Below are 21781 nucleotides of genomic sequence, written 5' to 3'. Positions count from 1 at the left end.
GCAATGCCCAAAATTAATTCCTGATGAGATTTGTAACCACTTTGGTCAGAATTCCTGCTTGGAGCTGTTCTGCCATAGAAAAGGCAAACTTTTATTACACTGGACAACAAAGATTTTGCTTCCTGAGCACTTTTGAGGATATGTTTTGGATTTTGAGCTGCTGATCACGAAAATCACCTGAAAGTTTTCCTATCATGTACTGTTATTTAAATATAACCTATTTTTGTGATGTCCTGTCATAGTTTAAGTCTACTTCAAGCTTACAAAACCATAAAGTGCCACATGTCATTGAAAATTAATTTTCTGTATTCACACTTGGATTTCTTCCCTACTGATCCTGGTGCAGTCAGTGATGAACACGGTGAAAGGATTCACCAGGACATTGTGACCATGGAAAACTGGTTTTAGGGCAACTGGAATGCATCAATACTGGCCGACTATTGTTGGACACCAACGTGAGAGGCATCAAATGCTGAGTACAAATGAAAATGAGTGGCAAAATATATTTTGGTCAGTTGAACTAACGCAATGTGTCAGCATCATTATGCGATTAAACTGGCTAAACTCAATAAAAGTTAATTTAATATTTCTCCAACTTCCTACTTGATACAGCAAATCTAAAATTATCTTTGTGTTCAGCTCGAAGTTGTCTATCATAATCCCCAATTTTTCTTTCAGGAAGCAGACCATTTGAAAAAATTTGTTGTTGAGTATAATTGAAGTCTACTTAAAGGCATGTCTTTCCTGTATAACACTCCACCAAGCAGGTAAACCCAAACAGGGATCTCAGTCAAAAGCCATCTCGTGGCTTCAAATAAGTTCCCCTTCAAAGCACTGAGAGGGAATCTTTCATAAAGAGAAATGTTTCCATCAGATAAGGAATGATTTAAAAACTGGAGGATTTTTTTTAAAAAAAGGTACTTGATACTCAACTAAAGAAGGAGGTTTCAGGGAGTCCCTCCAAGGGCATGTTGCCACCTTGGAATGGTTACGTTTTCATGAGCCCTAACTAAACTTTGCAATAATTGAAATTTAAAGTTCTCACTTTGCTGAGTGGAATATCTCCGTAGAGCCACAGTCCTGAGGCAAGGTTTTTGAGAGTGAAGGAGAACAGCCTCAGAGAGGGGTGCAGGCATTTGTGACTCTTCCCCAGACAATCCTCAAACAGCACATAAGCACAAGGGCCCAAATACTGAATGTGTGCGACAACCTTTTGCGATGGCTGGGTAAGACATGAAAGTGAAATTTCCCTATATCTCTGTAGAGATGATTTTTTTTAAATGAGGGTCCCAATTGCAGTCCTTTCTTGGCAACCATGTGCAGTCAGTGAGATTTCAGATTTCAAATTTATTTCAGATTTATTGTCAGAGTACATATATACTATTGCTGGAGTCGGTGCTGCACAATTCCTCAGCAAAAAGAGGTGTAAGTCATTCCTTCCGTCGGATAGCCTATAGGTGTAGTACCTGGTTAGCCTCCCAATCAGTCATGAATTGCAGATGGTGGATGGTTTTAGAAGCAGATTGTATAAATTGGAATTGATAGTTGTAAGACTAAAAACGCTGGGCAGATGAACCTGCTGATCAATGGCCAAGGTTACCCATCCAGTATGGGCACTGCAACTGAAGAAGGCCATCGGGAAACCAACCACTTCAGTATTTTTCCCATGTATAATCTTGAACTCAACATTGACTATGGTTTCAGCTCAAAGATGGAGCCCTCACCGAAGGAGAACAGGAGAGGCAACAACTACAGTGTGCTCAGAGATCGGCAAGACACCTGAATGAATGGCATTCATGACATCACATACAACCATGAGATCCTTTTTGTTGTGGGGAAGGCAGAATTACCACTTAGTGGTAGTGCAAAAACAACTGTACTCGATATACTCATGTAAACAAATAAAGAAATGTAAACAAACAGACTGTGCAATACGAAGAGAGAATCGATAAAGTGCACAAGTGAGAATCCTTAAATGAGTCTCTGATTGAGTTTATTGTTGAGGAGTCTGATGGTGGAGGGTAGCAGCTGTTCCTGAACCTGGTGGTGCTAGTCTTGTGGGGCCTCTTCCTCTTTCCTGATGGCAGCAGCGAGAACAGAGTGTGTGCTGGGTGATGTGGATCCTTGATCATGCTGCTGCTCTCTGACAGCAGCGTTTCCTGTCTTATTTGCAGGCGGAATTGTTCTGGAGCAAGCGGTTCAGCTTCCCCTGCCTCCTTACTCTAAGGGGTCTTTGTCAGCCCCCATCCCATCCTTGGAACATGCACAAATTCTTTACCAACACTGCTCAACAGTTGGAGTGACACTTTTAAGGACTACTTTTTGAGGCCAGAGCTGTGGGCAAAGCTGCTACTCCCACAGGAAATGTGATCTCCAACACATGCTGTTCCTGAAACAGGCTAGCATTTATGAAGAGGGCCCACTGTTTTTTTAGTAGCTGGTACTGACGAATTTCATCATAACCGTTGGAGACTGGTTTAGCAGATTGCTGGAGGTATTGCAGTGTTGGAAAACCCTTGTCTTGGACTCCTACTTGGTCGCTCTCTGGTGACTAAACCCACCCGCTACTGACCCCTACCATTCCTCTCATGCCTGGCCCATTTTCAGCTGTGTTTTAATTCATGTAAGCAACCATCTGGAGGGAAGATGGTAGCAACAGATGCCTGGAATCTCATGGCTGTGGTCTCTCAGCTGGGTCCTAAGCCTAGGTGTGGGACAATGCCTGGGGACAGATGCGGGGATTTGGAACTGGCTGAATGGGGCCTGAAGTCTAATGCCTACAGTTTGGGACCTGGCACAACTAATTGTGGCTGCAGGAGACCCATGACAAAAGTAGCCATTGGCATACCATACCACGACCCTTGACTGAGATTAAAGTTGCAGGGGAATTCCTGCTTCAATGATTCTTCATAGTTTCCCTCTCCTTGCTCTTCCAGCATGTGTCCTGGCCTCTCTTGGGTATCTGAAGGTAAATGACTTGAGCCACCTTAAATTACAAGACAGAGGAACTGCACCTGTAGCTATGATGGCTAAGTCACAGTGGCTGAGACGAATGGTAAAGTTCTGGGATATAACAGTTGCTTTCACAGCCTTTAATAGCTGTGTTGGGGGTCACTTAACTTTTTGCAGTGATGCATCTTGTTCCCTGGGGCTTGAGCCCATGACATTAACTGCACTTTAGTTGTGCATTGAAATCTCTCTGCTGGACTTGTCTAAATCTGCGAGAAATTGTTGAACTTAAGATTAATGGACAGATGATTCATCAGATACAAGTCAGCATGAGAATTTCACTTCTTGCTGGACCACTCACAGAATGTAGAATTACGTCTGACACCGAATGCATTAAAGCAGATGAAGAATTCTTTCTGAGTGATAAGGTTGGATGTTTCTTTATTTTAAAAGATTAACTTTATTCAACAAACAACAAACACATAAATTAATTCATGGCTTTTGATTCATCCATATTTCAGATTCATATTTCAGATTTATTGTCAGAGTACATACATGACATCACATACAACCCTGAGATTCTTTTTTCCTGCGAGCGTGGCAGAATTGCCAGTTATTAGTAGTGCAAAAAATAAACTGTACTCAATGTACATGTAAACAAATAAAGAAATGTAAACAAACTGTGCAATAGAGAGAGAGAAAAATATAGAGTGCAAAAGTAAGAGTCCTTAAATGAGTCCCTGATTCTTTATTTTGTTGAGGTAACAGCTGTTCCTGAACCTGATGGTGTGAGTCTTTTTGCACCCATATTGTCATTCATTTTATGCATTCATAGTCATATTTGTAGTGCTAGCACAGTCCATTTTGCTACTTATAGGGCCTCTATGAATAATGCAAACAAAAGTGTTCGATAGGCTTTTACTTAGAGTCCAGTCCTTCCCCGCGCGGTCTTTGCATTGGCTGCACTGAGCTTCAGTGCGTCCCTTATCATGCACTTCTGCAGCCTGGAATGTGCTAGTCAGCAGCTTTCCTTCACTGACATCTTATTGCATTGGCAAACTAACAAATTTCTCACAAGCTAATGTGCATCTTTTTTTGAGTTGATCACCTTCCAGAAGCACTCAAATATTCTTTTTGGTATGGGAGCATAGGAATAGATTCCTCACCCCAATATGCTCTCAAAGATACCCATTTGAACCTCCCATCTGCCTGCACATGGTTCTATCCCTTTATTCCCCGTCTGCTCATGTGTCATAAACATTGCTATTGTATCTGCTTCCATGACTTCCCCTGGTAGTGAATTTCAGCACCTGTGTAAAATAATTGCAAATTTCCTTTAAACTTCTCTTTCCTCCTCTCACTTTTAACCCATGTATCCTGATATTTGCCATTGCTACCCTGGGAAAAATACTACCTCCTCTATCTTCAGCACCCTCACCAAAGCCTCCAGATTCTACCTATGGTGTAGCAACAAGAAACCCTCACAATACTCTTAATGTGGCCTAAGCAAAGCTTCATTCAACTGCCACATGACTTCCCAACATGTGTACTCAATGCCCAAACCAATGAAGCCTTCACTATTCTATTCACTCATGTTGCATGCAGCACAGGTGAATAGAATTTCATGGGATCACCTTGGATCCTGTGTGACTTAATCTTCTGGACTAGTCGACCATGAAGGACTGTATGAAGTGCTTTTCTAAAGTCTATGTGGACAACATTCACTGCCTAATCTTCATCAACCATCTTCATCGCTTTTCCTCAAAAACACAATTAAATTTATGAGACAGTGTGTCCTGTACTCAAATTTATCCTGGCCATCCCTAATAAGTCCACACTTTTCCAAATGTGACTTAATCCCATCCCTAAGAATCTTCTCCATTGATTTGAACTGCACCATGCAGCAGTTAGATTAAATTTCTGATCCCCTTTCCAAAAGTCAGTTTGGTGAGCATCAGGTTGATGGTCTTCCAGCTGTTCTCGATCTCTGACTCTGTGTGTGTCTTTGGAAACAGCTCGTAGATCAGAGAGTCCTCTACAACATTGCTGCTGGGGATCAGTCATGACAAGGACCCTTGGATCCTTCTTCACACACAGATTTAGTAACTTTTAATTCATTGATGATATGATCCTTATTATATTTTCTTTATTCACTGTGTCCAGTACCACATTAACATGACAATGAATTTCACAGACATGAGTTTTGTAGACCATTAACTGCCCAGAGGGTCACACCTCCAGTGGGTCAAACCCCCTGTGGGATTAGTGGGTCACATCTCCCACTTGGTCACATTCCTCTGTGGGTCACATTCCCCAGTGGGACACATCCTCCAGTGGCTCACACCTCCAGTGGGCCACATCTCCAGTGAGTCATATTCCCCAGTGGGCCACATCCCCCAGTGGGCCACATCCCCCAGTGGGACACATCCCCCAGTGGGTCACATCTCCAGTGGGTCGCATCTCCAGTGAGTCACATACCCCAGTGGGTCACATCCCCCAGTGGGACAGATCCCCCAGTCAGGGGTGAAGCCAGTTAGGGTTCAAAAGTTAGGGGGAGCAAGCACGTAAAAAAGGCGTCGCGACACATACCAGATGGTGAGTCAATGGTTGATTGGCAACCACACTCATTTTTTGGCATTGTCAGATTGAAGCAGGGCTGGGGTTGGACCGGAGCGGGGCAGTAGTGTTAACAGTGTCAGATGGTGGAGGGGGGAAGACACAACTTTTGAAAATGTGCCACTCCCTCTGCAGCCCCGCCCCCAAGCTATGGCACTACCTCCAGTGGGTCACAAAACCCACTTGGTCTCCTCTCCCAGTGGGATGCATCCCCCAGTAGGGCACTTCACCCAGTAGGGCACATCCCTCAGTAAGATCAGTGTGTCGCATCTCCCACTTAGTACCTTCCCCCAGTGGGTCACAGCCCCCATTGAGATACTTCCCCAGTGAGTTACTCCCCCAGTAGATCACATCCTTTAGTCAAATTCCCCAGTGGGTCACATGATTCCCCCAGTGGGTCACATGATCCCCAGTGGTTTTGAGTGGCTTTTCCATTATCCTGAATTGTAAGGATTCTGAGACCAAAATTTTTGCCTCATACAAATGGGATAAAGATAATTTTGACCAGTTACCCTGTTAACAGTAAAGTCTCATTACTATTTTGCCCTGTTCCCCAAGGGTAGAATGTTACAAAAACAACAACCAAAGGACAGATTATTTCCCTATCACCCTCACCCCCTTAACATCTCCCTCCAACAAACAGGCGACAATTTCTTGCATAATACTGCATCCTATTACATCCTGGCATTTAATTTTAACCACTGATTCTGTTGTTTATAATCGGATGATCCACATGTGTGCAACTTGAGATGGCTCACCACTTATTGCAGTAAATGATTGTGAGTTTAGTCTTGATTCATCATTATCACAGTGGGAGGGTTTGAATTCATCATCTCAGCCGGCATGAATCCAGTAATTCAGCTATTTTTCTCTCTTACTGTTTTTTCAACAGCCAATGTGTTTCAAGGGTAATAATTTTATATGGAACACATAACAATACATGTTACTCTTGTTTGTTTCATTTCGCTATTTACTCTCTGTTACTTTTTTTCAGTCTACATCTTTCTCCTCTTTTACCATCCCTTTTTTTGTTCAGTTATAAATTCACCGTGACCCACAGCTGAATTAAACCAGCCATGAACGAATTGGCTTCGGTAACTGAGCTGTGGTTTTGGAAGATTCCATTTTGATTTAGCTTAGATATCAGATTGAAAGTACACAAATGAATGAGAATGACAGACAACCAAGTGCCACTCATTCTGCCGAGATATTGTGAGGTTTATATTAGAACGAGTTGTCTCTCGTTTGCTGCCCTCTTGGCCAGATTTTCCTTGCCCTCTGCTTCAGCCCTTGGTTTGAAGGCTCTCTCAAAAATTCACTATCTGTAGTAAAAGTTGGTGGCTCAGGCAAGAGCTAAGCAAGGCTTGATTAATCCAGTGAGTGCCAATAAATTCTGCTTTTTAATACCACCTTAATGAGTCTATTATCATACACACAAGTACAATGTACAGATGCATCAAAATTCTTACTGCAGCCAAACAGATACATCAACTACAATGGTATACATCGAATAATCCCGGTATGAAAAGAGATAATAAATCAAACAGAAAAATTAATAAATATTCACGGTTACTATTCATGCAAGAACAAAAGAAATGGTGTTTCAAAAGTGTAGACAAGTCATTCTGTGGTCCAAGAGTAGGTATAGGAGGTCCAAGAGTCTGGTAGCTGTTGGACAAAGTTAAAATGGCTGGAGAAATTCAGCAGGTCAAATAGAGTACTTTATAAAGACACATAGCCAGTTTTGGGGTTGAGCCCTTCATCAAGGTATGGACGAATGTCAGCAGGCACCCGAACAAAATGGTAGGAGGGGAGGGGGAGGAGCACAGATCTGAAGGCAGGAGGCAATAGGTGGATGAGGGAGGAAGCAGGGGATGGAGGAATGACTCTGTAAATGTAGAGGGGAGGGGGTGGAGGGCTAAGGGAAAGAAGACAAGGGAAAAAAGGAAGAGAGGGAGAATGGAGAATAGGCTAGCAGAAACCGGAGAAGTTAATGTTCATGCCTTCTGGTTGGAGAGTGCCCAGATGGAAAATCAAGAGTTGTTCCTCCAATTTACGGGTGATCTTGGCAGGATAGTACATGAGGCCAATGTCAGACGTGAGTATGGGAGTGGAATGCAGAATTGAAGTGGTTTGCCACTGGGAGATCCCTGTCACTGATGCCGACAGAGTGAAAATGCTCAGCGAAGCAATCTCCCAGTCTACGTCCAGCCTCTCTGACCACAAAGGGAGCACCAGTCACAGTAGATCGCTTCCACGGATACACAAGTAAACTGTTGCTTTGTTTGTTTTATATCTTTATCTTTGCTATATAAAATACACTGTATGTCCAGCCGAGTTTTTCCAGCATTGTGCTTTTACTTCAATCACGATGCCTGCAGACTTCAGTGTTTTACCAGCTGTTGGACAAAACTGTTCTTGAGGTGCTGGATTTCAGGCTTCTGCCCCAAAGGAAGCTGTGAGAAGAGGTTGTGATCAGGGAGATGAGGGTCCTTTATGATGTTTGCTGCCTTCTTGAGGTGTGACTTACATCGATGTCTCCAGTGGATGGGTGGTCAGTGCCCATGATGGACTGGGATATGCTTTCTGCAGCCATTTTCATTCCGGGGCACTCGAGCTCACAAACCAAGCTGTGATGCAACCAGTCAGTAAACAGTTCTCCTATCAGTCTGAGAGAGTATGTGATGGAGCATTACTATAGTTTAATTTAGGAGGAATAAATATTCCATTTCACTTCAGCATTTGTCATCATGAGATCTAAAGGCTCATTTTCTGAGATTCCTAGTGTGGAAACAGACCCTTCGGCCCAACGTGTCATTCTGACCAAAATGTCCCACCCATACTAGTCTCACCTTCCTGCATTTGGCCCATGTACCACTGAACCTATGCCATCCATGCATCTTAAAGATTGCAGTAGTATTTGCACCAGCCACCTCCTCCGGCAGCATGTTCCATCCACCCACCAGCCTTTGTGTTTAAAAAAAAAGTTACCTCTCAGGTTCCTGTTAAATCTCTTTTAAGCCACGTCCTCTGGTTACCGATCTCCCCTACTCTGGGAAAATGACACTCCGTGTTTGCCCAATCTATTCCCCTCATGATTTTCTACACCTCTATGAGTAGGGAGCTTAGAACGGAGCACTTATGGCATAGGGATTGCTTAAGGTGGAACGTGAGTGGAAACCACTGCGCTGACATCTATGCTAACTGTGCCACCCAAAGCATTCATCTGAATACTGGTCTTGAATCTACGGCAATTCAGGTTTTCAAATTGCTTCCCTAAACTCACGTTCCACCTTAAATAATCCCTATGCCACAAGTTCTCTGTGATTAGTAAGGGATTACTTACAGTGGGAAGGGAAGGCTGAGAATCACTGCTCCAGACCCAATTGTTACTGAAATATTTTGCTTGAGAAAAAATTGTTATTGGCCCATTAACTTTGGAGATATGAAACCGTGCACATAACGAGTCAATGAGGTACAATGACAACAGTGGTTGTCAAATTTTTTTCTTTCCACTCAAATATCACCTTAAGCAACCCCTTACTTATGGCATAGAGATTGCTAAAGGTGGAACGTGAGTTTGGAAAACCACAAGGGTCGGCGCTAGTTGGGGGGGGGGACATCTATGGGCATTGCCCCCCCAAAATGAGGTGCTGTGCCTCCACCATACGGTTACGGCCATCCCTGGCCATCAGACATGCCCCATTTCATCCCGTGTCTAGATTGACACATGCTAGCGACTCTCCACCCGCCCCCGGCCGCGTCACTAGCAAGAAAAAGAGTGCCCTCTTGTCCCACGTTGGATGGATGGCCTCAACAACAGATAGGCTCCAGCTAGCACCCCTCCCCCCCACCGCCCCTGTCAACAGGTCAGTCTCCGCCCCCCGCTAATTCGCTAATGCCCCCATCTAACATACGCTCTGGACTCTGGAAACCACTGATTGAAGCAGCATATTGTCATGCAGATGAATTTGATATGTTAAAGCCAATGGCCTGCAAAACAATGTCACCCACCTTAAATTTGTGTCCTGCTGTCACAGGAACCAAATCTATTTACTTACTCCACCAGAAGCAATCATACCTTTGAGCTCCCCAGTCGCAGCTTTCTCTGGCTTTATGTTGAAAAGGGCAACCTCGCCTTTTCCATGTACCTGGGTCACTCATCATGCAATTGCTCTAGTCAATCAGTGCAGCATTCACTCCATTGCATTAGGGTACAGTCAACGGTAGAATTCTTCTCTGATTGAAATGTTTTCAGAGTCTTTTGCTATTGGATTCAATGGGGTTTTGATATCAGTGCTCTGCTTGATATCAAAGCAGTTGCTTTGAAAGCAGAATCATTTAATCGATCATCTGTAACCTATTGTTCCATTACCTATTTACTTTTGAAGGTGTATATGGCATGTATTTAATCAGCCACCTGCTGGAAACCATTTTCGGATGTGCAGATGTATTGAAATTGGATGTGATAAGGCTCTGTGGTAAAGTTGGCTTCAGTTTTGCGCCAGGTTTAATAGTCCAAAAAAAATCTGATAATCTGCAATATGATTAGTCAGGTGTCCTGAAGGTGGGACATCAGTTATCAGGTGATGTTTGCCATATTGCCCCTCAGCACATTGGCTCCCTGGTGCTCACTGGGGCCTGTGCTTCTGTTAAACTCATTAAGCTCTGATTCCCGTGCTGCCTTTAAAATGACTGGTCTTATAGGAAAACGTATTATAATATTTAAGAAAAAAAATGAATTAAAAGATTGTCAGAGCATTAATTGAATTGATGTCTATTCATCTGAAAAGTGTCCTCCTGTAGCACATTCAAAGTTCCAAGCAGGAGGAAATTTTACTGTTATCACTTTTCTGATCAATGCAAAAGTTAATTGTGTGATCCAAGTTTAATATGACTTGTCAGTTTACAATGTTGGATCCATCTTGTGCGACAAGCTGATATTTTTCTCAGGCAGTCATTCAGGATTAAGGATTATTTACCTCCACCTGAATTCACTAGGTTCTGAGATGACCAGTGAGGCCAATGTGAGGGCTACAGCCTCTTCCACTGATAGGGCAACTGGGGGCAACTGGTGGGTAGTTTGTGAGGTGATTGGTTTACTGCTGATGCATATCCTCCGGATGGCGCCAGTGCATGGTCACATGTTCTCAACACCACTGAGCAAAGGAAACATCGACTTTGAGAGGTAGTACAACATGGGAGACTATGTCATAGTGCATTACCTTCCTGTTTAAAAGTTCCCAAGTTTTATATTTCCTTTGATTTCAAAAGCTGAATTCCCTTGACTATATGAACGACAATGTGAAGTAAGGGACGTGTGTAAAGAGATTAAAGGATTGATGGACAACTATTTCCTCCTTGAGAGTGGGTGGGAAACAATGGTGTAACTTTAAAATTTGATCCAAAAGCTGTTCGGGGCGAGGCCCAGAAAACAATTCTTCATACAAAAGGCTGTGGAATTTTGGAATTCTCTTTAAAAAAAATCAGCAAGCAAGAATGAGGTAGATCGATTTTAGTTAAGGGACTGAACCAAGGTGACAGATCCAAGGCATAGAGTTAAGGTATAGAATGAATGATAAAATAGGAATAATCTGCACCACTCTCATTGCACACAATGACATAAAGTGAAAATCTTCCCTGGTGTACTGTGGTTATACAAGGGCTCTCAATCTCAGCTGTATCTCCACCAGAGCCCAGCAACAGTAGCAGAGAGTTTCAAGAGTCTGCAAACAAGAAAGATGGCTGGAAAGCTGGAGCAATGATTGTCCTCCACCATTTTGTGTGTTCTTCAGTGATCCACTCTCCTTTCCTATCAGAGCGCGTTCTCCTCTACCCTTTGCCTCTTCCTCCTTTCACCTCCTGGCTTCTTGCATTATTATCAATTTTTTTGACCACCCCACTTCCTCCCCCTCCCGCCTGTGTTCTCCTCTCACCTGCTGGCTCGTGTTCCTCTCCCTCCTCCCACTCCCCCCCCACCCCCCCCCGTCACCATTTTACTCGGGCCCTCTTTCTTCCCAGTCCTAATGGGTTTCGGCCAGAATGTCGACTGTTAGTTGCCTTTCATTGATGCTGCCTGACCTGCTGAGTTCCTCCAGCATTTTGTGTATTGCTCCAAGAGTGTACATCAATTTTTTATTGCTTTGAGACTTATTACTAAATTTCTGCAATTCCTATTCTGATGGTAATTTCAGATTGCTCTTGGAGGGGAAGTCCAGGTTTTTAATTTTTTTAATATATTATGTACAAATATTGTTTCCTTTTGCTACTAAATATACCATGAGGTTTGAGGTAATCCACTTTTAGCCCCAATAAATTCTAAACAGTATAAAAAGTTACAAAATTGATTTGAAAAAATCCCAAGCCTTCAAAAATTCAGTCTTCCTAAGTGGCTATCCCTTTATACCCAGGTTACGACCTGTGGTTCTAGACCTCTCTGCCAGGGGAAACACCCTACCTGCATCCATCCTGTCAAGCTCTATGAGGATGTTGAGAGTTTCAAAGATTATTTTGATGTTCAGAGAGACCAGAGAGTGCTTGTAAATGAATTACAAGAAATTTGTTTGCAGGTGCAGCGAGTTATAAGAAGGTAAATGGATTGTTGGCCTCATTGCTGGAGGGAATGAATTTAAGAGCAGGAAGGTTCTGCTGCATCTGTACAGAGTACTGGTGAAGTCACACCTGGAGTACTGTTTGTAGTTCTGGACTCCTTACTGAAGAAAAGGTATAGAGGTACTAGCGTTAGAGATAGTGCAGAGGAAATTCACCACTAGATTCACGGAATTAAGGTGTTATCTGATCAGGGCACATTGAGTCATCTGGGACTCATTGAATTTAGAAGGATAAGGATAAGGTGGATCTTATAGATTCATATTAAATTATGAAAGGAATAGGTAAGATAGAAGCGGGGAGGTTGCTTCCATGGCAGGTGGAACTAGAATTATGGGGCATCGCCTCAAGATTCAGGGCAATAGATTTAAGACAAGGATGAGGAGGGAACTCCTTCTTCCAGAGAACAGTGAACTTAAGGAAGTTTCTGACAAATGAAGCAATAGAGGCCATCTCATTAAATGTATTTTTGAATAATGGGAGAATGAAGGGTTATGGGCAACAGTATGTGAAGCTGAGTTCACTTACCCACTCTGATCTTATTGAAAGGCAGAGCAGACTACAGGACAGATGGCCTACTCCTCCCATTTCTTCTAAGCTCTAGAGGCTTCAGGTTTTGTATACTCAATTTATGAGTGGGATCTGATTTAAGGCATGATAGAGATTGAGGGTTGGGGTTGTAAGTTAACTCTGTGACAAGAATCGAAGTTTGATGTTTCTGTGTTCAATCAATGCCTCTTTCCTTAATTGATGTACTAAGTGCAGAGCTCGTCTGCGCAGGCAGGTCGGTTCAGTTCTCCACCTGCAGAATGCTTTGAGTGAGCTGAAGTTGCCCTTGGGCTAAAGAGGGGAAATCCTACTCTACGGTTCCGCCCCCTCATTGCTAAGCTGTGAGGCAGCTGCAAGACGTTGTTACATGTATAAACACAGAAGGGGCTCAGGATTTAGCTCCTGCAGTGAATTAGTTTGGCTTATGCAAGACAGAAAGAAAAATGTTTTTGTATAGCATCTGAAGGCATCCCAATACTGTAGCCAACAGACATTTTTGAAGTGCAGGGGCTGTTGTAACTTGTGCACAGCTAACTGCCCATAGAGCGATATACTGAAGACGGACTTCATAATGTAGACTGGAGGGGAAACATTATTAAGGGAATAGGGGAGAATTAGCCAAGACATAGGAGGTTGCAGGTGTGAGAATATGGTGCAAAAACCAAGCTGCTTGATGAACTCATCAGATTGAGGAATATCAGCGGGTTGAAGAACATCGATGAGGGAGAAGAAATTGTTGATCTTTTGGGTTAAGACCTTTTGTAAGGGTTTTGACCTGCTGCATTCCTCCAGAAGGTGTTTTTTTTTTTGCATGGAGAGGAGAATTATCCTTCTCTTCTTCTTAAGAGAGACCTGGGATACCTCGTGTCCAAGTCTGATGATAGGATGGTCAGTTAGTCATCTCATCCAAGGAACCCTCCACCAGTTCCACACTTGTACACTAGCTTATGTTTTGTCTTCCAGCCTTGTAATCAGAACCGTATGCCAAACAGCAAACTTCCCATGAGGCTACAGTTGCTTGTGAAAGCTTGAGCTTCCTGGAAGAATTAAAATGAGTGAAAGTGAAGGCAGGAGGGAATTAAATAGATGGCTAATGTAAGTTTTTATTCAATGTGGCTGCACATATTTCTGCAGCTTTCCACCAGCAGACCACAATGCACATTCGGCAGAATATGGTTGCCCGCCTCAATTTGCTAGATAAGGAGGACAAATAAGCGATCATTGGTTCAAGCATTAGAAGCAGACCTTTAGTTCCATTTCCCCATAAAGGTGGTCAACAGCTCAGCAACTCACTCCTAACCACCCCCCCCCATTTTCTTTTTCAAATGCAAATTTGTCTATATTAGTTTCAAGTGAAGGTGTACTCAGTTTTGCCCATTGAATTGAAATGGATATCTTCCGCTGTTGTGATTCAAAAATGCCAAAGTGATGTATTATGCTTATCCACAGTGCCGGGCTACCTGGGCTGTTTTAAAGACAATGGTGACCCCCCACCATTATCAGGGAGCAGTGAAACATCCAACAAGCTGACCATCCAGACCTGCATTAAGTTTTGCAGGAGTAAGAGGTTTAAGGTAAGGGAGACCGATTTACTCTTTGTCATGGTTTTGAATAGATTGCTAAAGCAAAAGGTGAAAAGATGTTTCAGACTGGTTGAAGAGGCAGAGTGGGGTGGAAGTCGAACCTTTGACCAATGCCTGGATCACTGGGATTCTGGATCAATGCGTATTTATACCCTGTCTCCTGCAGCGAAGTATTGGGACAAGATTGGAGAATGAAAGAGGAAGGATTTAGAGAGGGGGGGTGTCTTTTGGAGGTGTAGGAGAAGCTGAAGCATGAGGGTAGGGAGAGCGCAGTGGGTGAAGGTGGAGTAAAAGAGGGTGGTTGGAGAGGGAGGATTAGGAGAAATTGGTGGGTGGGAGGATTGGGAGAGAGTGGTGGGTGGAGAGGATGACAGGAGTGGAGGGGGAAATGGGATTGCAAGAATGTGGTGGTGAGGGAGAGAGTGATGAGAAGATACTGTGTAGTGGGAAAGGTGGAAGGTGAAAGGTGGCCTAATGGCCTGTTTCCGTGCTGTAATTGTTATGTTAAGAGGGGAGCGGTTAGGATTAGGGTGTGAGGAAATTTCTTTCCTTCTCCCTTCTTTAGCTCTTGTTCAGCAGGATTTTATGACCCAATTTGCCATCCGTTTAGTTCAGGCTCTCTTTCTTGCTTGACACCATCCAGGGAATGAAGTCTCCCCTGCATGCTTGGATTGGAGCTCCTATTCTTGGGATAGTCCCCAGATCAGGAATTCTGGTACTTTGCAGAGTAAAATGATGGTGACAAAGATGTCTCAGGTTGGCATAGATAATAAGCCTATCAATTACAGTTGAACAAATCTGTTAAATTATTGGGATCAACTTCAGGTTGAAAATTACTTATTTAAAGTAGTTCTTGAAAATTATTGGATTTTAGTCATTCATTGAAGACCACCTCATCGTGAGATGTTTTAGATAGACATTTGTTGTGAACATTTAGATTGCCAGTATCCCTTGGACATTCATTCAGGTCCATTGCAATTATGAATGACATCTTTACCTTTGGACAAAGGTGGTAAAAACATCTGGAGTAATATGAGTGTTTGCCAACAGTAGCCTTCTAATTCTAACTGGTTTATTTTTACGAATTAGTATCACAGAGAGATATTCTCTCAATTCCGACTCATCTCTTGTGTCCTTTAAATAACTTTACCCAGTTTCCCAGCTCTGGTCATGGGGAATCCAAAGATGAGAGAATATTGTGAGGCAACGTGATAAAAGATGTGCATTGGAAGTAAGCAATTCCGAAAACATGCATTGAGAATGACCAGTTGCATAACATCTGGCTGTGTCAATGAACTGTAAAATATCCTCTCCTTTTTTGCAGAAATTGATTACAGCTGTTTTGCATGATTTCTGTTTCATTGTTATCTTTGATGTGTTGAAGCTCGCTGGCATGGAGTCGGGCTATGCATGTTTCTGTGGGAACGATGCCGATTACTGGAGGCACGGGGAGGCGAACAGCACAGAATGTAACCACGTTTGCTTTGGCGATCACACTCAGCCCTGCGGAGGGGATGGCAGGATAAACATTTTTGATGGTGAGTAGTGTGGAGCAGGAGTCGGTCATTCCTGGTCCTCTACAGGGAGCTTGAGGCAGCAAATCGAGCCCATTGCTCGGCTGCCTGTACTTTGTCAACCTCAGTAGAGGCAGCCAGGCCTTCAATGGCCTTGGGCTGTCAGTTATGGAACTCAAATGCTCGAGGACATGCATTAGAGTGAGAGGGAGAAAAGGAGATTTTTATCACACAGAGAGTGGTAGCTGACTGGAACAAGCTGCCAGGGTAGTGGTGGAAGCACATATGACAATAGTGTTGAAAAGGTTTCTCGATAGGCACATGAATATGCAGGGAGAGGAGAGATATGGATAATGTCAGAAACAGGCTATTTAGCTTAGTATAATATTGAGTTTGGCACAGACATTATGGGCTGAGTGGCGTGTTCCTTTGCTATACTGTTCCAAGAACATGTATACAATGAGAAGGAAGGACATTGGGGTGGAAAGAAAGAATACATCAGCCATGATCCAAATGGCAGAGTAGACTGAATGACCAAATTCTGCTCCATATCTTGTGTTCTGTGCCCCCATGCATCTCTGCATCTGTATCTCTCCCCACCCCTTTAAGATTGTCTTAAACCTTCTCTTCTGATACAATTTGATGGTTACCTGTTCAAATATTTCTATCTGTGGCTCAATGTAAAATGAAGTTTTGATAATGGTCCTGTGAAAAGTCTTGGGACAATTTACTATATTAAAATGCTATGGAAGTGCTGTGTTATCAATTCAGCTGAAGCCTTAAAGTGTTCACCATTTCCGATCGGTGATCCCTACTACCAATGGTGTCTGGTGAGAGAGTAGTTACTACCTCCCTGTGTCTGGAAACAGGCCAACAAAGAGGCACAGTTAGCGCAACGTGATGACAGCCAGTTTGAATCTGGCGCGAACTGTTAGAAGTTTGTACATTCTCCCCGTGATCTGCATGGGTTTTCTTTGGGTACTCTAGATTCCTCCCACCCTCCAAAATGTATGGAATTGGTAGGTTAATCAGGTGCAATTTGGAGGTATGGGTTACACAGGCCAGAAAGGCCTGTTACCATGCTGTATCGTTAAAATAAAAGAGCAGCAGGCCCAATGTTCCTCCTTTTGAGACAAATCCAGACAGTATACAAAGTGAAGACCCGACATATCATAATCAGCTTCAATATTGTATTCTTGAGCAGACAAGATTTGCTGCAGGCATGGGGATGCAAACAGCACAGAATGTAACTGCTTTGGCGATCACACTCAGTCCTGCTGAGGGGATGGCAGGATAAACATCTTTGCTTGGGAGTAATGCGAAGCAGGAGTCAGTCATTCCTGGGGGACCTCCACAGGTCAAACAGCATCTGTGGGTAGAAATGGTCCGTCAACAGTTCAGTTCAAGCCCAAAGCATTTCTGCTCACGAATGTTGTCTGACCTCCAGCATTTCTTTGTCTGCTCAAGGTTCCACCATCTGCAGCTTTTGTGTTTCTCTTCAGCGTCATTGTTTACCTCTTATTTTCTCAACAAAAGCTTGTCCTTTTTACACTATAATGGAAGAGATTTGTATTTGAAGTCTGAAAGGAAATTTAGGAAAGTATTCGTCATATACATTTAGATATCCTAGAACAAATTTTTAAAAAAAATTATTCCCCTTGAGAGAAAAGCAACTTGTAAATACTTTCAATTTTGTTTTGCTTTTGTGCCACACTCAAGCTGCGATAGGTAATCTGTGGTGTGCAATTCTCTCGGTCACAGTGATCTTTGTGTACTTTGTTTGGCTTCACATTGATTTACTTGTACTATTTGTTGGTGCTATGAGTTACTTATTTTCTGATAGTCTGCACTGGTTCCCTGGCACTGTTAATTGATGTGGTGCCCTGGTACTACAGGTACTGCTCATTGGGCACTTGACCTGGTTCCATGGGCACTAATCATTGGTCAGTTTCCATGGCACTGCTTATTGATTTCTTGCACTATTGCTCATTGCTCCCTTACCCTGGTTCTTTGGACTCTGCTCATTGGTCCCTTTCCCTGCTTTCACGGGTACTGTGCATTTTCAGTCTTGAACGTTCATAGAGTGTGAGCTTTATCTGTGGCCACCAGCTGGCTGTGAAAGACATTATAACTTGGCCTTGTCCTCAGTCAATCTGCGTAGGGGAAGCCCATAAACAGCAGAGGGGGGAATGATGACAAGGTACCACAGTGGTGGTAATGGTGTGAATAGAAATGAGTGTAACAATGTACAGTGATGGAAATGAATAGATACAAAATTAAGGGTGGGAAGAGACTTTAAATGGTTTTCCTTTTGTAAATAATGTATTGTGAATAAAATTTATTTTCAGTAAAAAATAAAATCCATCCCATTTCTCAGATGGGATCACTGGACAACAAGGCTGTTTTCACCAGTTGTTGGACCAGTTTTGTGAACAATGGCTCCATTATTTCTTAAACTATTCCTCCAGGGTCAAACATGGAGAAGCCTTGTTTTTAAATACTTGTATGAAAAAGCTAAACTATGCCTCTTTTGGTGCTGTGAAGCTAACCATTGAGTAGTACCATAGGACATTGAAGCAGAAATAGGCTATTCAGCCCATCGTGTTTTCCCCTCCATTTAATCATGAGCTGATCCATTTCACCATTCAGCCCCACTGCCCGGTCTTCTCCCCACAACCTTTGATGCCCTGGTTAATCAAGTACCTAACAACCTCTCTTTTATATATACCCAATGACCTGGCCTCCACAACTGCCTGTGGCAACAAATTCCACAGATTTACCACTGGCTGAAGAAATTTTTCCTCTGTTCCAAGCAGACACCTTTCAATCCCAAAGTTCGACCCTGTTGCCCTCAACTTTCCCACTTTGGGAAAAAACATTCTACATCTACTCTTTCCATAACTTTCAACATTCAAAATGTTTCAATGAGATCTCTCTTCATTCTCCTAAATTCCAACTAGTACAAGCCAAAAGCTGTCAATACTCCTCATATGATAACCCTTTCATTCCCAGAATCATCCTTGTGAATCTCCTTTGAACCATCTCCAATAGCAGCACATCTTTTCTTAATTGATAAGTACTCCAAGTGAGGTCTTTTGAGAATTTTAGCTTTTACCTCCACAGGTCAAACAATTTTAATGACAAGCAATTTTAATGAAATAGAAAGATGACTCTCCACCCATTCATACACAGTGGTTACATGATGTATTGTCCTATTTAAGCTTGGATAAAATCAGATACAACATTAAAAATATAAAGTTTCAATTTGACAAGATGTACAGAAAATTTAAATTATGAGGAAATTAATAAAGCATTTCTGGATTTCTATTCAAACCTGTACAAATCTGTCTTTCCAGATAATTCTACTTCTATGATTAATTTTTTACAAACATTGAATATTCCTAAGATCTCTGATTATGACTTGAATCTATTAGAGATGCCTATTAATAAAGAGGAGATTATAAAGGCAATATTTTCACCTCAATCAGGCAAAGTTCCAGGACCTAATGGGTATACAGCTGAGTTTTTAAAAACATTTAATGATATTCTGAGTCCTTACTTCTGCAAAGTTTTTAGTGATTCCTTTTCTTCAAGAACTTTGTCTAAAACTTTTTATGAGGCTTCAATTTTATTGATTCCCCAAAAAAGACAAGGATCTGTCTGAATGTACTTCTTTTAGACTGATCTCATTATTAAATGTAGATTTTAAAATTATTTCTTTGGCCAATAGAGTTGAGAATATCTTGCCTAAAATTACCCTGAAAGATCAAACTGGGTTTATTAAGAATATATACTCTCATTTTAATATTAGAGTATTGAAGACTATTTATACCACTCCTTCCAAATTACCAGAATGTGTTGTTTCACTTGATACATCAAAAGCTTTTGACAGAGTGGAATGGCCCTATTTGTTCAAGGTTTTGGGAATATTTAACTTGGGTCCTGGATTCATCTCTTGGATCAAACTAATTCGCCAATGTTCAATTGCAGTGGTTATTGCTAATAACTATAAACCTCCTTATTTTAGGTTATATAGGGGTACGTGTCAAGGTTGTCCTTAGTCCCTTATTATTCAACCTAGCTTTTGAACCTTAGTAGTTGCTCTAAGATATCTAGAAAGGGGAGAGAGTACATAAAGTTTCTTTATATGCAACAATATAACGGGAGATACAGCGCTGGCATATTACCAACTGAGATCCTACTTGAAAGATAAATTAGGAAGCAACTTGAGTTTACCAGAGGGAAGTAACCTTGAATATGTGATTACAGATACAATGTTAATCAAAAGATTTATAAAAAATATGTATATTAAACTGCAAGAAAAGGAAAATGAGGAAACAAATGGTAAAACTAAACAAAAATGGGAACAAGATTTAAATATAAAGATAAAAAAGGAAACATGGGAGAAGTTATGCTCTGGAACGATGAGAAATACAATAAATACGAGGCTGCGTATGATACAATATAATTGGTTACACAGACTATACATTACACCGCAAAAGTTAAATAAATGGGACCCAACAGTATCTGATAGATGTTTTCGATGTAAAAAAGAAAGGGGAACAACAATTCATGCAATCTGGACATGTGAGAGAGTAGAAAAATTTTGGGATGATCTCAATCAGATATTAAATAAAATAACAGAAAACAATATACCAAAGAATCCAGAGATCTTTCTCCTAAGTAACATAAAAAATAAAGAATTTGGAATTGACTTGGAGGATGCACAAAAAAGATTTGTTAAGATAGCCCTAGCTGTAGCAAAAAAATGTATTATGTCAACCTGGAAATTGGAAGATAATTTGAAAATACAACAATGGTATATAGAAATGAATAAATGTATTCCATTAGAAAAAATAACATATAGTTTAAGAAATAATATTGAAATATTCGAACAAGTATGGGAGCCTTACATTAAATACAATAGCGAAAACCTACCGGGAACAAACATTACCTAAGTTGATGGAAGGAGAAGAGAAGAAAAGAATGGACTCAGTAGAATTTCTGGTGTATTTTTGTTGAATGACAACATTGTCTAACTGAATTAATGCAACCTAGATTGTATAACTAAAATGGATGAGAGGGGGGGGGGATGGGGGGGTGGCTTGGGAGGAGGGAGGGGGGAGGGAGAAAAAGTCACTGTAAATGTGTGGAAAAGAAAAAGTGTATATCATGGCTATTGTGATTTATGGTGTGAAAAATAAAAAATTTAAAAAAAAAAAAAAAAAAGTTTCTTTATATGCAGATGATTTGTTGGTATATATCTCCAATCCTAAAAAATCGATTCTTTCTATATTATATTTGCTTCTGAATTTGGTATTTTTTCAGGATATAAGTTGAATTTAAATAAAAGTGAACTTTTTTCCTATTAGTAATCATTTACATTTATATGATCAATTACCTTTTAAAGTTGTTAAAAAATCAATTTACATATTGCAGTATAAAAATTACAAAAAACTTTAAGGATTGATACAAATGTGATTATTTCCCTTTGATTGATTATGATAAACACATTATTTAAATGGTCACCATTGACGTTGTCATTAGTCGGTCGAATTAATGCAATTAAAATGATAATTTTACTGAAGTTCTTGTATACATTTCAAGCTATCCCAACTTTCAGATATTTTTTGAAAATTTTTTGAAAAATTAGAATCTAAAATATCATCTTATAGATGGAATAATAAAAGTCCTCGTTTGGCTAAACCATTACTACAGAAAACAAAAAAAACTGATGGCATGGCATTACCAAATTTCAGGTTTTATTACTGGGCAATTGATATACGATACATTACATTCTGGACTTACTATTCTGAGATGCATGATTGCCCTTTTTGGGTGGAATTGGAGAAGAATTTGGTTAGAGGATACTCTTTAACTTATCTATTAGGTACTTTTCTCCACTTTATATTATCTAAATGAAATAAACAAGATTTTAATCCAATTTTTAGACATACATTA

At 41.3% G+C, this 21781-nt stretch overlaps 1 protein-coding gene across 2 annotated transcripts in view; it reads left to right on the top strand.

Moving 5' to 3' along the window:
• The window catches only part of kremen1 (kringle containing transmembrane protein 1), a 187490-nt gene that overhangs the window by 88920 nt on the left and 76789 nt on the right, over nt 1-21781 (top strand). For both annotated transcript variants that reach the window (XM_069932928.1, XM_069932930.1), the window contains 2 exons: nt 14173-14297; nt 15691-15844. In XM_069932928.1, the coding sequence (XP_069789029.1) occupies nt 14173-14297; nt 15691-15844 (279 nt within the window). The remainder of the gene's footprint in view (nt 1-14172; nt 14298-15690; nt 15845-21781) is intronic.

Source organism: Narcine bancroftii, chromosome 4 (assembly GCF_036971445.1).
Source record: "Narcine bancroftii isolate sNarBan1 chromosome 4, sNarBan1.hap1, whole genome shotgun sequence".
NCBI lineage: Eukaryota > Metazoa > Chordata > Chondrichthyes > Torpediniformes > Narcinidae > Narcine > Narcine bancroftii.
This window is presented reverse-complemented; position numbering and strand designations above follow the sequence as displayed.